Here is a 17,251-nt window from a genome sequence, read left to right as displayed (position 1 = left end):
CCCCCCAAAACAAACGAACAAACAAAAAACAATTAAATAATTAAATAAAAAATTCAAAGTAGAAAATAATGAGCCATACTCATAATTCATTTAGTATTGAACTAACAGAGTGGACGGAAGGAAAACAAAGAGAAATCAGACAATCAGGACAGAGGGGTTCAAAATCCACTCCTCTAGTAAACTGACCAAACCTCTGGAGACCCCACGGAACTGAGAAGCAGCCTTCTTTTTTGGAGCCACAGATAAGGACACTACATTCAGGCTATTTCCTAAGAGGGTAATAAAATCAGATTAAGCCTGCCACTAGTGACTAAACATGGCTCACTGAATTAACACAACCCTTCTTTCTGCCCTCTTTCACATCCCACGTCTGGAGTCTTACAGTCAACAGGGAGAGAGTATGGTGATTCCAGTGTTAGAAGGGATAAGGAAGGATGAACATGCCCTTAGAATCAAGCCCCTTAACTCTAAAGTATCTCTGCTCTAGATCTGGCATTCTGAGGGAAGCCTTCAGAAAGCAGCGTTATTACCTTTCGGCGAACAGTGCACCGGTGACACATCCACTCCCCAGGAGGCAACATCTCTTCACTCAGTGGAGGGTTACTGTGGGGAAAAGACAAGGGCAAGACTAAGTAACTAACCCTTGGATGCAGCTGAAAATAGATCTGGCACAAGCTGCATGTCCCTAAACTACTACTGTGGCCAGTTCTGGAGCACTGCTGGAGTTCTCAGTCCTTCAAAACACCTATTTAACAATCATTATAATCACCTCAAGGGTGAAATCCTTTTACATTTTAGAGAAGCCAAATCCACAGCTATTGACTCTAGGTTAACTAACAGGAAAAGGCATAAAGTACTAGTTGAAAGCCTGAAGAGTCACTCCCAAATTCTGTACTATACCTCACCAAGGTGCCTTTCACACTGTTTTAAAAAGTCTGAGTCTAAACCAAACCTCTTCTCTTTGGGGTTCCAAACCTTGTCACACAGTCCATTCCAACTTGGCAGGCCTCAGGTGCCCAGGCCTCCTGGTGAACACATGCTACGTCTTCCTTTGCAGTGCTCCTGACAGGAGAGCTGCACCTCCCCAACTACCCATTCTTAAAAGCTTGCTCTAGGCAACCCATGGCAGGCACCATAGCTTTGTTTTCTCTCCCACCCACAAGTAACCCTTTGCGTCCTCTTGAATTGGGCTTGTCTTGTGACCTGCTTCAACAAACAGAATGCAACTACGTGACATGCTGGAACTCCCAGCTTGAGCCTTAAGCAATCTGTAGATTCCAACCTTATATGTTTTGAATGTTCTGTCTCAGAGCTCTGCTGTCATGCTAAGAAAGCCACATGGAGGAGGCTTGAGGTACTCTAACAACAGCTTTAGCTGAACTCCAACAGGCCGTACCAACTACTGCTATGAATCACCTTGGACATATCAGATCAGATAAGCCTCTAAATAACTGTGGTCCTGGCCAACTACATGTACAGCATAAAACTACCCAGCTGACTCTCGGGGCCACTGAGTTTTAGTAGTTTGTTATACACTAACAGGTTACCAGATATGGCTTCTCCATCAGCACTTTCTAGACTACTCATAAATTTTATTCTCCCTGTTAAATAGTTGAGTTCCTTTTTCTCTGTGTGTGGGTATGTGCATGGAGTGCCAGTGACTTCAGTCTCTAGAACAGGATGCTGGATGGCCAGGAGGTGGTGGTGAATGCCTTTAACCCAGCACTCGGGAGGCAGAAACAGGTGGCTCTCTGTGAATTTGAGGCCTGTCTGGTCTACAGAGGGAGTTCTAGGACAGGCTCCAAAGCTATATAGAACCCTGTCGAAAAACAAACAAACAAACAAAACAAAAACAAACAAACAAACAAACAAAACAACAAAAACAAACAAACAAACAAACAAAAAAACAGAGGAAGGTGCTGGAACTGGAGTTACAGGCAGCTATGAACCACCTGATATGAATTCTGGGCACCAAAATTAGGTCCTCTGAAGGAACAGTATCCACTCTCAACTTGAGCCATCTTTCTGCCCACCTCCTTACATTCTTAATAAATGAAGACCAAATTAAAACCAGAGCTATATCAGCTATGACATATGCCCAGAATTTAGGAGGCTATGGTAGGAAGATTTTGAGTTTGATGTCAGCTACACAGTAAGTTACAGACTAGACTAGGTTTCATGAAACTTGCTTCAAGACAAAGCAAATCCCAGACTAAACAAACAAAACTCAAAACACAAGCTGTATAGGGCTGGATGTCACTGACCTGTAGATCACTGATTTCCATTAAAGTTACATTAAGATTTATTTTTATTTATTTATTTTTGTTTTTTTTGAGACAGGGTTTCTCTATGGCTTTGGAGGCTGTCCTGGAACTCACTCTGTCGACTAGGCTGGTCTCAAACTCACAGAGGTCCGTCTGCCTCTGCCTCCCAAGTGCGTGCACCACCACTGCCCAGAATCAAATTCCCAGAAGAGCCACATTTACATTGGTCATACAATAGGTATGTTATTCTAGAAGTATGATTGCTATCTGAACAGCAGCAGTAGCATCTGGAAATGCATTAGGAATGTAACTTCTGGACTGGGAACATCACTCAGTTGGTAAAGTACTTGTCTTGCATGCATAAGTCAGCTGTGGGGTGCACAGCTACAATTTCAGAACTCCTTCGGTAGAAGCAGGGGGATCATGTTTTCAAAGGTCATCCTTGGTACAAGTTTAACCCTGGTGTTGTTTTTTTCTAGAAAGAAAGAGAAGAAAACTCTAGACTCAGTAATTTGTGTCATAGTCATGCCCTTAAGGTAATTCTGCGGAAGTCTGAAAGTCATGCTGTACAGAACAAGGCTGCATCCATACTCATGCTCTAAAAATTCCTGCCTTAGGTTCTTAGGAGTCACCTAGTTGGAATGCTAAGAAAATATGAGAAATATGGAAGGGGGAGGAGCACCTTCATCTATACTAGGGCTGGCCTTAATTTCCCAGTGCTTAACGCTCTGCTGCTCCTGTTTCTTTCTCAAGGAGCATTTGTCCTAGTATGTCTTCTGTGCTGCTTTGCTGTTTCCCTGGAGCTCCAGGTCTGCATGTCAGACACTCACCATTGCTCTATAGCTTACTGCTTCCCTCCTCCCTGTTTGCTTATTTGAATCTCTAGGAGTTCCACCAAGCAGAAACTAGTGACAGAGCGGCCTGTTGGGACAGATCTCCAAGCCCTAAAGGACCACAGGTGACCATTACCTGTAAACTCTTCCCTAATTCTCTTCACCTAAACAGACCATGAAGTAATGAAATAAACACATGTCATTTGTGAAGGCCTGTAGACTTTCCTATGCATCAACAGCTGTCATAGTAAAATTAATCCTGAAGTCTATCACTTCTGTTTTCATCTGTCTGATGGCATTGTACCAAGATACCTGTATCAAATATGGAAAGCAGAGAAGGAAGGACAAGGCAAGGTGGTATGGGCTTAGATTTGTTGCCAAGATGTCAATGTTTATCGGGCACCTTTTGTGATTCAGTTGATTGTCAATGTAGCTGGCAGAATGATCTACAACAATTCTGGAGCAGGCATTTGTGTTGGCCAAGGTTACAACGCAAGACTCTGTTTCAAAAAGCTCCCCGCACCCACTCCAATTCTATCACTCTTCAGATTAAAAAGCCCTTCAAAGTCAGGCTTGGTGGCTCACACCTTTAATCTCAACATTAAGGAGGCTGGGGGCAGGAGGATCACTGCGATTTTGAGGTCAGCCCGAACTACGTATCTTAACCCCCAAGCACCTCCACACCATCCCAATAAAAACTGCCAATGAGATGACTGAGCCAGTAAAGGCACTTGTTGCCTCTAAGCTTGACTACCTGAGTTTGTCCTCCTCAGAACCCACATGTGGAGAGAGCAAACTCCTGCAAGTTGTTCTTCGGTGTGCAGACAAACACACAGACACTGACACAAACACACAGACACTGACACACACACACACACACACACACACATAGCCCACAGATCACAATAAATAAAAGGTACCTCCAATGGTACTCTTCCTCATCTATCAGAACAGTGGTCCTCAACCTGTGGGTCACTACCTCTTTGATGGTCACATATCAGATACCCTGCATATCAGGTATTTATATTATGATTCCAAAAAGTAGCAAAATTACAGTTATGAAGTGGCAATGAAAATAATTTCATGGTTAAAGGGTTGCAGTATTAGGAAGGTTGAGGACCACTGCATCAAAATATAAATTCTGGTGGTACATGCCTTTAATCCCAACACTAAGGGAGAGTTCTGGTTCCTCACAGCACTGTGTCTAAAAAGGGGCAGGGACACATACTGAAAGAATAAGCTTACCAGGAATTGAGCCCACCCCTCTGAAGTCAGGAGACATCATGCAATTTGGCAGGCACTTTTTTTGGTGGTCAAATCACACATGAAATTATTTATGCTTTCTAAGCCACAAAACACTGGCATCAAAGGTCACTCGCAAACCACCTCACCCCTACTTTTCTCCTCTTTTCTGCCATGACTGATGGCAGACCCAGGGTCCCCTGCATGCTAGATGAGTAGCTCCTTGTTGGTTTTCAAAAGATCACTTAAGAACATACACTCAAATAACAAATAAGAAGGTGTTTCCATTAATTTAGTGTACAAGTCTGAAAACTGTACATATACATGTTGGTCTTTATGATGTGCCTACTGGGAAAAACAAGGTTCTTCCCTACCCTACTTCTGCACATACCAATTAAGACAAGATGCTGGAGGCTATCCTTCATAGCAGTCTGATAATGCTGAGTTTATTCTATTGGTTTCAACTGTGCAGCAATGAAAACACTATAACAAGCCCGTGCTGCCTAAAGACATCAATATGACTCCTAATCACCAAAGCCTAGAAATGGCAAAGTGATGACTTCGTGTTATGTCTGGTGTTTTAGAAGATTTCTCCCTCTCTCCCCAGGGTCTCACTATGTAGCACTGGATAGCCTCAAACTCAGATATCCATCTGGGTTAAAGGTGTAAGCTACCACATCTGGTTTCAGATACTCTCATTCCATCTTCATTATAACACTGGAATAATTTCTATTTGCAATGCACAGATGAGGAATTGACATATCTAAAACTATGGAACCAGTCTATAGCAGAATTAGAACCTAAATCATTTTCTTGGCTCTTAAATCTTGAAATGGAGCAGTTTTCTTTCTTTCTTTCTTTTTTTTTGGTTTTGAGACAGGGTTTCTCTGTGGCTTTGGAGGCTGTCCTGGAACTCGCTCTGTAGACCAGGCTGGCCTCGAACTCACAGTGATCAGCCTGCCTCTGCCTCCCGAGTGCTGGGATTAAAGGCGTGTGCCACCAACGCCCAGCCAGTTTTCTTTTTTTTAAGACACCAGTCTCATCAAATTTTACTACATGAATTTCTGGCCCTCTCACCTTCACATCCCAAGAGCTAAGAGTACAGGATAAACATATTTGGCTTAAAATGAAGTGCTTTCTTGTTTGTTTACTTTTTTCTTTTTAAAGATTTATTTATTATATATACAGTGTTCTGCCTGCATATATCCCTGACACCAGAAGAGGGCACCAGATCTCATTACAGATGGTTGTGAGCCACCATGTAGTTGCTGGGAATTGAATTCTGGAAGAGCAGCCAATGCTCTTAACCTCTGAGCCATCTCTCCAACCTTTTTTTTTCCCAAGACAAGAGATTCTCTGTTAACAGTCCTAGCTGTCCTGGAACTCACACTGTAGACCAGGCTGGCCTTGAACTCACAGAAATCCGTCTGCCTCTGCCTCCTAAGTGCTGGGACTAAAGGCATGCGCCACCACCGACCAGCTGTCGTTTGTTTTTTAAACAGAGCTACCTCAAAAGTTTATTCAAAAAAGGAACCAGACTTTTATGGATCATGTGGAGGGTCATACTTGTCTATCTATCCTCACACCTGGCAGACAGACCCTTTCTATGGGGCATTTGTAGGGAGCCTGAACTGGAACTAGCTAGTATTGGCCTTCATTTGGGCTTTACCTTTGGTTGGCATAGCCTGTGGCCCTTGGCTAAGTAGACACAAACCCTCTTTTCAAGTTTGGGGTGAGCAATGAAAGCAAGTCAGCAGAGCTTCCTTTGGCATCTTGGGCTTAACCTTGGACTTTACAAGGGTCTTGATGGTCCTAGCATGTGCAGTCATTGCCTCTGTATCGCTTGACCCATCTTCTTCAGTTCCTACTTGTGTGTCTTGGCAAGCTGTGTTCCTCGGGAACTTGGGGTCAATTTCTTTAGAGATTCATATCTTTGTGGTGGGGTTTCTTGTCTCTTTTGGGACTGGTTACATATGGTGTGATTCTTGGACTTGGCCATGTCTTCACAGCAACCTGAGTTCCCGAATGAAACTCCTGGGACCAGAAGGACCAAGTTTTGTTTTGTTTTGTTTTTTTTCTTTTTTGGTTTTTCGAGACAGGGTTTCTTTGTATTGTTTTGGAGGCTGTCCTGGAGCTTGCTCTGTAGACCAGGCTGGCCTCGAACTCACAGAGATCCACCTGCCTCTGCCTCCCGAGTGCTGGGATTAAAGGCGTGCGCCACCAACGCCCGGCTCCAAGTTGTTTTTTTAAAGAACCTTTAGTACTCCTATTTCTGAGGACACATGGGATGCCCAGCAGAGCACCTTAAGCTTCAAGCTGAGGGCTTTCCTCACCGCCAGTCCACACGGATTCCGACTATTTACTCACCAGCACAGTAAGTACCAAACAACTGATCATCTACCTATCAAAAACAGATCCAGGGGGAGGATCAGACTAGTTTATTTGCCCACTCAAACATTTACTGGATACTTATACCAGGCAATGTGCTAAGTGTTGGGATTTCAGACAGGGTCTTTTTTCAGAGATTAAAGGCAAAGGAAAATGGGTCCCCAGTAACAATACCACATCTACTCAACAACAAATCAGTTCTTAGATATAGACGCATACCAGTCATTTGGTGTTTTTGTGGATAACACACTCTCTTTATAATTCATAGCTATTCAGTAAATCCAGTCAGTGACCTTTTAAAGATGGTGGATTCTAAAGGAAGTCAGAGATTTAGCATTTATTTCTGCATTTTGGTAGCAATGATCTAACAAGGAAAAGGCTCTGGGTGTAGGGATTTATTTCCTAGATGGGTGCTCAGATACATAAAAGTACTATAGCATCTTAACTTTAAGATTCCCCCTGAGAATACCCATGTTCTAAGGAAGGTTGAAGTCCTATGATCGTTGTCTTCTGTACCTGGGCTGTCTTTCTTGGAAAACCAGTCTCTTTAGCCAAAGAGCAAGGACCTCTACTTCATTTTCTGGCTTTAAAATAACATTAAGAGTTTGGGAGACAGCTCAGTTGATAAAGCACTTACTACACAAGCTTGAGGACCTGAGATAATCTAACACTCAGGTAAAGACCAAACTGGGTGTGATGGTGCATATTCATGATCTCAGCACTGGGAAGGCAGACAGGTAGATTACCTGCTAGTCAGCTTAGTTGAATGCATAAGCCATAGGCCAATGAACAGCCCTGTGTCAGACAACAAGATGGATGGGTTCTGAGGAATAACAACCAGTGACCTCTAACCTCTGCAAGTGTGTGCACATATTAAAGGTCTGAGGATTCATAGGTTGCATATGCAACTCAAGATAGGTTTTTTGATCTTGGTGTGGCTTTCTGTTAGGCCAGAGAAGCCCCATAGAGTGTTATTACTTATACATCAACCAATTAGAAAGTTAGTTATGGATATTACTTTTTCAAAACTAAAACTTTTTTTTGAGACAGGGTCTCCCTATGTAGCCCTGAATCACCTGGAACTCACACAGATTTAGTTGCCTCTGCCTGCTAAGTTTTGTGATTAAAAGACATGTGCCATAACACCTGGCCAAAACTAAGACTTCTTTTAAAGAGAACCTCTGCTGGGTGACACCAACATAGCTAGATTTCCACGAACAAATTCAAATGACCCAAATGACTCTACTACTCATGAGAATGCCTAGACTGGTCAATGTCTGGAGTCACACAGAAAAAACTATTGACATCACTCACGGGGTCACTGCAATGCCTACTCTGACAGACTTTTCTAAGATTCAAAGTCCAAAGCCAGATGATCCCATTTACAGTTCAGTTTTAATTTAGAATGCCTTTCCTTCTCTAATGAGGCTGCAGCTCACTACTGCAAATGGAAGATGCTAGTAGTTGTCATGGTTCTTGGCTCTCTAATTAAGAGCATCTATTTCAAGTCCTATTCCAGTGTCATTGATCTGAGTCTAACTGCACACATTTCCCTGGCCTATTAATACACGTGAACCTATTCAACATTAACATTTTCTTCAGACCTGTTGCTCCACAGCACTCCATTAATTATCCATCCAGCACAGGCAGTTTCCAATGTGGAACCAGAAGTGAGGGGGAGGGGAACACAGGAACAAAGGGAGGAGACAGGCAGTGAAGCAGAAAGACTGCCTTCCACTTCAGAGACCCTTTCTTTGTATTACAACAGGCAGATAAAAAAAAAAAAAAGGAATGAATGAAAGATGTGTGGCTTGCAACTATCCATCCAAGAAACAATGACATAAAACTGGAGTCAATGGCAGCCTGAAAATATCACTTAACCAAAGGTGCTGGTATATATTATAGAACAAAAGGGAAAAAATGGATGAAAACATTCAAGAAACAAACACTCCATTTTCTGTGTGGGCTGAGAGAATATTCAATTTAATACAAATACCTAATGGAGACACTGTATAAACACAGACAGACTAAAAACCCCTCTTCTCTCTTGAGCTTGTAAGAGGTCAGTCACATGGGCTCCTTCTGTCAGAGATCATCAATCTCCAGAATTTGAGCTTTCTGAGCCATTTATAGCAGTTTCAGTTGAAATAAAGTGGCAGACTGAGAAAAGATTTGAGTCCCCCGGGTGGATGTACACACCTCCTGCCTTGTTTTGGTGTGAGATGTGATATTCACCAAGCAAATAACACTAAGCAGTTTTGATTTTTAATTTCATAGTACACGAGTCTCACCTATCCATCTGAGGTCTACTACTACTAGATTAAAATCCCCTTACTTAGCAACGTTGTAAAGACCAACAGTAAAAACAATATAGGCTTAGAATTATTCTCTCAGACTGACACTTCAGAAATTGGCACAGACACACAGACACAGACATACACATAAAAATGGCACTAGCCAAAAAGGGGCAAGTTGATTGCTAACAGACCTACAATGACATTTCAACCTCACGGCAGCCGTCTTGATCTACAAGAAGACTTCTGAGTCCTGAAAATAAGCCTTTTGGGACTGGAAGGATGGCTCGAGGGTTAAGAGTACTTACCATCCTGCAAGAGCCCCAGGTTTAGTTTCCAACATCTACATGGCTTACAACTGTCTATAACTCTAGTTCCAGGGAATCTGACACCTTTTTCTGGTCTCCACAAGCACACACACACATACACAAAGGCAAGACATGCATACACATAAATAAAAATAAACCAGGTATGTCCTGGAAAAGCTAAGAGGCAGTGTGTAAAGTTTAACTTTAGCTCAGAATAAAAGCACTTGTAATACAACAGCGGCACTCTGAGTTCCATTCTCAGAACCCTTGATGGAAGGAGGAAAGCCAGCTCCTTACAATTGCCCTCTAGTCTCCATGTGTGCAACATGGCATGTGCTCATACATACCACACACAACTAACATGTTCTCTTTCCTTTTTGAGACAGGGTCTCACTATGCAGCCCAGGCTGGCCTCCAACTCAAAAGAGATCTACCTGCCTCTGCATCCTGAGTGCTGGGATTAACAGTATGTGCCACTACACCCAGCTAAACCATCCCCCACCACACCAGACAGGGTCTCTCTGTAGCCCTAGCTGTCCTGGAACTTACTATGCAGACCAGTTTGACCTCAAACTTAAGAGACCCACCTATCTCTTGATCTTGCTAAACTTCTTTAAAAAAAAAAAAAAAAAAGATTCTTCAGGTTAGGGATATAGCTTAGTTGGTAAAGTGCTTGCCCAGAAGGCACAAGACTGGGTTCAATCACCAGCATTGCACAGACTAGACTCAGTAATACATGCTTGTTATCCTAGCTCTTGGGAAGGAAAGGCAGGAAGATGAGGATATCAAGACTACCTTTGGCCATACAATAAGTTCTAGGTCTTGCTGGCTCAGAGACCCTGCCTTATGTAAGACAAGAAAAGAAACATGGTGTCATTAATGTAGCCCAGGGCTGTTTATTCTCACATTCACATCCCCCCACCCCCACTTCTGGGTGATACTGGGAACTAAAACTTGTGTGCCTTGGGAATGCTAGGTAAGTGCTCTACTACTGAGCCATGTGTTCAGCTTTGAGGCTGTTCTTGAACTCATGATATTCCTTCTTCAGGAGCATACTAGTTTAAAAATATTAAATAAAAATTTTCTATCAACAGATCCAAATGTAACACTGTATACTTTAAGGGAATCTAATTTAATTGTCAGCAAAAGCAGCAAACTTCTGGACACCTGGTGGGCACTGGCTGTTATCTTCAAATATGCCTACCTCTCAAGGCACAGAAAACCACCACAATGGAGGATACTGAGAAAAGAGGTGTCATGGGGTGCCCCAGTGATTTTTTTTCTCATTTTTTGAGACAGGGTTTCTCTATTTAACAGTCACCACCACCACCACCCAGATAGATGCCTGAGTGATTCTTGACTAACCTAACTACCCACTCAAATACAGCTAATGCCACAAAGTACGTAAAAGTACAACAACTATGGGTTTTTCACGCAAAGCCCCAGTGACAGTGTTAACAAGGAAACCAATGAAGGGCCAGGCAACTACAAATGCCCCATTGAGAAACTTTGCTAGCTGTGTCACTTCCACAGGCACACAATACTTTCAAACTAGCTGACTGTGCCCCAAGTTTTATCGCCTTCTATATAGAACTGGCTTGTGGCATCCTCCTAGCAAAAGGCACCTGGAGAAAAGCCGAGTAAGCTTGTGCAGGAAGGGAGGAGGCAGGGAGACTCCTGGAGCTCTGCCAGTGTTTGCCTCTGCTACCTTTGCTGCAAGATGGAGCCACATGCCAGACCTGGCTGATCTCGAAATTCTTACATCTGTTTCACCTCCTGGTAGACACTACAGCCCATCTAACTTTGGGAAAGGGTCAACATTCTGGCCTCAACAGTATTTTAAGACAGAATTTTCTGTGTAACCCTGGCTGTCCTGGAACTTGCTCTGAAGACCAGGCTGGCCTCAAACTCAGAGATCTGCCTGCCTCTGCCACCCAAGTACTGGAATTAAAGGCATGAACCAACACCACTCGGCAACAGTAATTTTCTAATATTCCTGGAGAATATTTTAATGCCAGGAAGAACAACTGTATATTTCATAAGCGTCTCCGAAGTATGGAAAACTAAAATCAAGTACTGTTCTGCTTTGCTTGTTTGAAACAGTCTTACTATAGCCCAGGCTGGCCTTAAACTTGTGATGATCAGCTTCCTAAGTGCTGGGATTTCACACCTAGCTTGTCACCAATTTTAGAAAACGACCAAGGAAATGGCAACACCCAGACCACAGTCATATTGCAGAAACAACTCAGCAACCTAGGCCAGTTATTAGTAGATATAAAATTCTATAAAGGCCTAGAAAGCTGAAAATACTAACAATATATTTTTCTGTCTTTTTTTCTTTTCTTTTTTTTTTTTGAGAAAAGGTCTCACTAAATATATAGCCCAGGGTGGCCCCAATCTTGGCTTGTGTGTAAAACAAAAACAAAAACAAAAATCTAGACAGCAAGTTTTTACTTAATATTAAACAGACTTCTGCCTCATTTGCCACCCTTTGACAGAGAAGACTATTATTTGGGCCCTATAGCTTCAGGTTTGTTCCCCACCCCCCAATTCTATTCATAATCCTTAAAGCTCCCCCATCCTTTAGGAACGAAGTAATCTGGACACACTGTCAGGCTCTGCTCTTGTGGTTTGATGTCACAGCTAAGTGCTGACTCAGGCTTCCAAACCCTTCCAGTTACACCTCCAGTGACCTATTTAGAAGTTGAACACACTTCTCAGAGAGATAGAGAACCATGATTTTTTCCTTTTGGCCCACTTTTGGGATATCTGTTCATATACAAATTTAAGAAATGAGTTATTTACCTTAACCTCATACACTTTGCTAACATAAAGCTTATTTCAACACCAAAAAAAAAAAAAAAAAAACCCACAGCCTACACAGGTGTCTGATATTAACAGGGTTAACCAGGTCTGTTTATTCACTAGGTAAAGGGCTGTGCCAGGCAAAACCAGGACCACAGAGGAAGGACTAAGTAATCACAAATGACAGAACATAGCAAATATCAAACAGCTCAAGTCAGTGACAGAATTCTAAAATCACTTAAGAGGATGCTCTTTCAGCCGGGCGTTGGTCACGAATGCCTTTAATCCCAGCACTCGGAGGCAGAGGCAGGGAGATCTCTGTGAGTTGGAGACCAGCCTGGTATACAGAGCGAGTTCCAGGACAGTCTCCAAAACAATACAGAGAAACGACATCTTGAAAAACAAACAAACAAACAAACAAACAACAACAACAAAAACAGAGGATGCTCTTTCAAAAAAGAAGGCAAGCAAAAATCAAAGGATATGCAACCAACCTATTCCAGATACACCCAATGGGGTTAATGGAGTAAAATTGTCATAAACCAGCAACTGATGATTTTATATAGAAAAAGTTCACCATAGTGTTAATGTTTCTGAAAAGAGAAACAGTAGAACTGTTGGTTCAGTAAATGAATTAAAAAGCTCCTGGCCTGCTGGGCGTTGGTGGCCCATGCCTTTAATCCCAGCACTCTGGATGCAGAGGTAGGCTGATCTCTGTGAGTTCGAGGCCAGCCAGGTCTACAAGAGTTTCAGGACAGATTCCAAAGCCACAGAGAAACCCTGTCTCAGAAAACAAACAAACAAAGCCCATGGTAGTGGAAAGAAAAGCACACAGATCACAGGAGAAAAATAATATCTGACACCTTTGTATGGGTCAGAACTGAGTGAAAACCTAATTCAGGGGTGCTGGTGTTGCTATAAGATGGGTTCCACCTAGAACTCAAGCTTGTTAGTAATTGAGAGGTCTCCACCTGGCCTTTAGTTGGAAGTGAGGTCTTTGGGCTGTGGTTAAAAAAAAAAAAAAAATCAAACCCATGGAGAGCCCTCTAGTCCTCTCTTGTTCATTCATGCAGCCTCAGCCTCAACATAGCAGATGAGGGAAAGACAGTGTTAGGTTCTGGCACTCCCTAACTTGCTGGTACTCCTCTAGTGTTTTGTCCTGTCATAGCCCATATCCATAAAATATTCCAGAAAAAAGGGAAGAATTAAATATCAAAGTGACTAACATAGGAAAGCAAATGTTACTAGAGAGAAGAAGTGACCAAATTTTTATTAGTTAAGGTACCATCCCCAGGCTGGAGAGATGGCTCAGAGGTTAAGCACTGACTGCTCTTCCAGAGGTCCTGAATTCAATTCCCGGCAACCACATGGAGGCTCACCACCGTCTATAATGAGATCTGGTGCCCTCTCCTGGCCTGCAGGCATACATGCAGGCAGAACACTGTATAAATAATAAATAAAATCTTTTAAAAAGGTACCATCCCCATAGAATAACTCATGTAATATTTCTGTTCCCAGCCAGTGTTATTTTGCATGCCTTTCACTTGTAATGCTGGAGGAGCAGGAGGAAAAGCCAGTGGTTTTCAAGTCCTTTAGTGAATGTTCATTCAGTACAACAGCAACTGAGGAACTCTGAAGGAATGGATTAAGCATTTCATTACTCCGGAAATTGTAGCAGTCTACAGGATGTACTTGGAATCTGCTTATTGTGAATGTAACAACTGTTCTATGTAGTAGTGAATTTGGTTCCTTCTTACTGACGGATTAAAAATCAATAACTTCTACCTCATTCTCAACTTTTCCTACCATAGAGATGTGCTAAAAAATCATCTTAGTGCCAGGTGGTGGTGGCGCACGCCTTTAATCCCAGCACTCGGGAGGCAGAGGCAGGCGGATCTCTGTGAGTTCGAGGCCAGGCTGGACCCACAGCCTCCAAAACAATACAGAGAAACCCTGTCTTGAAACCCCCCCCAAAAAAATCATCTTAGTTTTCATTTGCTGAGCCCTAGATTTACAAACAGCCTTAGGCTTCAAAGGACAAGGATTCTGATAGTCAGAAATAGCAGGCAGGAAAAACAGTCACCATGTCATTCTCCTTAACTGTTTACAAGTCCTGGGAAAAGTAGTCACCAAGTGACCTGTGCATGTGTCCTGGGCATGGTGACAAATCAGAACACCAAAGTGCCTTTCTGAAATTTGGTCTAGGACTTGTACTGAATACAATGTCCTCCTCTTGCAGGAAACTGGCAAGGGGACAGCTGTACTCTTATCCTGTGTCTCTTGGAAGGCTAGCATTATATAGAGGTGCTCTTATAAGTGTCACCTGTGTGAATGCCAATGCAGCTGGATCATGTTGTACTCCCTGGGGCCCTTAAGTCAAAGAGGAACCCAATGGTGTGGGAAGGAGGTAGGGGGAAGAAAAGTTGAGGAATAAGATAGAAGAAATTATTGATTCTAATCCATTATGCATTCTGTTGATTTGGAATTCTGGTACCTTAAATCAAGACTACTGGGGCTGGAGAGGTGACTCAGGCAAAAGGATCTGGCCATCAAGCCTAATGACCCAAGTTTGATCCCTGGGACCTACAGGGTAGACAAAATTGACTCCTTCAAGTTGTAGCCTGATTTCCACACAGGTGGTGAAAGCACCCCTCCCCACCCCAATTAAACACAATAAAATTAAAAAACCCAATACTTGTTTTAAGAAGTTTATACTAAATGCTCTAAGACCACCAGAAGCCTAAGGAGAATGTTCCACTGAGTGGCCCCTCTAACTACAAACCCCAGGAAATGTGCACACTGGAGATTAAAGACAAGTTCCTAGATGGATTACCACTCTTACCCATAGCCAAAAGCACACATTTAGTGCCCTCTGTTTTCTATTTTGTCACTTGCAAAAGAACAAGATGTAGCTCATTTCTCTTAAAACGACACCTGGACATCAAGGCAGAAAAAAATTCTCCACATTCTGATTTCTTATTTACTATCCTTCTGTTTGTTTTTTTATCTCTTTTAGGACAAGGTCTCACATAGTCAAGGTGGACCTGACCTGATCCTCCTGCCTCTGCCCCCTTGTATTCTACTGAAACTACAAGGACTCACTACCACACCCGGTCTTATTTATCACTGCCTAAGTTTACATAAAGATCTGTAGAAACAAGTGAGTATGCTGCAGAGCACAAATGACTCTGATTTGTTAACTAGGTCAAGACGTGGTTATTTCCAGCCCAACCTTTACCAATCATACTAAGGCAATTAAAAACTTCATTCTTGGAGTTGGAGAGATGGTTCAGTGGTTGAGAACACTGACTGCTCTTCTAAAAGACCTGAGTTCAATTCCCTGGACCCACATGTTGTTTACCAGTCTCTGTAACTTCAGGACTAGAGGATCTGTCACTCTCTCCTGGCCTGTGGGTATCACACACAAGGTACACAGACACACTTGCAGGAAAAACAGCTATGGATACATAAAAGTAAAATAAGTAATTTAAACACACACACACACACACACACTCCTACCTTCCTTTCTGAGAATTGGAGAGCTGACTCAGTGGTTAAACAAACCTACTACAAGCCTGGCTGTGGTGGCAGCGCATGCCATTAATCCCAGCACTTGGGAGGCAGAGGCAGGCAGATCTCTGTGAGTTCAAGGCCAGCCTGGTCTACACAGAGAAAAGTCAAAAACCAAAGGGGTAGGGAAGCATACCTACTGCTGCTCTTCCAAAAGATTATAGTCTGGCTCCCAGCACCCCAACAGGGTGGCTCACAAACACCTATAACTCCAGTTTTAGGAGATCTAATGCCCTCTTTTGGCCTCTATACAAACTTGATATGTGCTCATATATGCACATATACATGAATTATAAAATAATAACAAATCTTTTTTTGTTTTTGTTTTGTTTTGTTTTTTCGAGACAGGGTTTCTCTGTGGCTTTGGAGGCTGTCCTGGAACTCGCTCTGTAGACCAGGCTGGCCTCGAACTCACAAAGATCCGCCTGCCTCTGCCTCCCGAGTGCTGGGATTAAAGGCGTGCACCACCAACGCTCGGCTCAGTAACAAATCTTATAGAGGACCTGTGATCAATTATAAACAGCCATATGGGAAGTTCATGATGGTCTGTAATTAACAGTCCCAAGGGATCCAAAACCTTCTTCTGGCCTCCATGAGTATCATACACATGTAGTACAGAAAGACAAACGTACAGTATAAACACCTATATACACACATATAAAGAAAACCTATCAGGTGGTAGTATATACACCTTTAATCCCAGCACTCAGGTGGCAGAGGCAGGCAGATCTCTGTGAGTTCGAGGCCAGCCTGGTCTACAAGAGCTAGTGCCAGGACAGCCTCCAAAGCCACAGAGAAACCCTGTCTCGAAAAACCAAAAAAAAAAAAAAAAAAAAAAAAAAAAAAAGAACTGGATCTCTACCCTCACATGTGGGTTACTGGGATAGAACTCAAATGTCGGGAGTAAGTGAAGTTCTGAATGAATGTGTGCCATGTCGAGGACCCCAGTGCCTCAGCCAAAACTTGGTCTCATCCTTGAACTCACAGAGATCTGTCTGCATCTGTCTCCCTAGTGCCTAGTCTTGTGCTGGTATTAAAGGCATACACCACCACTACCAGGCCCTTGAAAAATCTTAAAAACAAAGACCAACACTCTTGGAGGCACACTTCACTAAGAATTTACACTATACAATATGAATCTCACATCCAGGTTTAAATTAAGATAGATCTAAATACATCTTTCACATAGTTAGGACTGAAAAAGACAGGACACTTACAAAGGCCAGAAGCCATCCTGCCTGCTGGTGATGCATATGTGTAAAGTACTGTGAAACCTATAAGGAACAGCAGGAGCCCGAGAAGCAGAAGACTGATGGGGTTATATAACTGCATCTCACCTTTCACTACGTATGGTAATTTCAGACTAGGTCCCAAGTTTTCAAAAAGTTCTACAACAATGCCACTATGAATTCACCTTAAATTGCACAAAATCTGTCATCTAGTCAGGAATGGTTTCAGGAGCCCACAATCTAATATAACCTCAGTACAGGAGAATCTCGAATTCTTAACCAGTATCAGCTATATAGTGTAGCCTGGTCTCAAAAACC

General features: G+C 42.7%; 1 protein-coding gene across 3 annotated transcripts in view; it reads right to left on the bottom strand.

Moving 5' to 3' along the window:
- The window catches only part of Phf12 (PHD finger protein 12), a 44,776-nt gene that overhangs the window by 19,290 nt on the left and 8,235 nt on the right, over positions 1–17,251 (bottom strand). For all 3 annotated transcript variants that reach the window (XM_040749224.1, XM_040749225.1, XM_040749226.1), the window contains exon 3: positions 531–603. In XM_040749224.1, the coding sequence (XP_040605158.1) occupies positions 531–603 (73 nt within the window). The remainder of the gene's footprint in view (positions 1–530; positions 604–17,251) is intronic.

The sequence above is a fragment of the Mesocricetus auratus genome, unplaced genomic scaffold, assembly GCF_017639785.1.
Source record: "Mesocricetus auratus isolate SY011 unplaced genomic scaffold, BCM_Maur_2.0 Super-Scaffold_100007, whole genome shotgun sequence".
In the NCBI taxonomy this organism is placed as follows: Eukaryota; Metazoa; Chordata; class Mammalia; order Rodentia; family Cricetidae; genus Mesocricetus; species Mesocricetus auratus.
The sequence above is the reverse complement of the archived record's forward strand: the minus strand, read 5'-3'. Positions and strand labels throughout refer to the sequence as shown.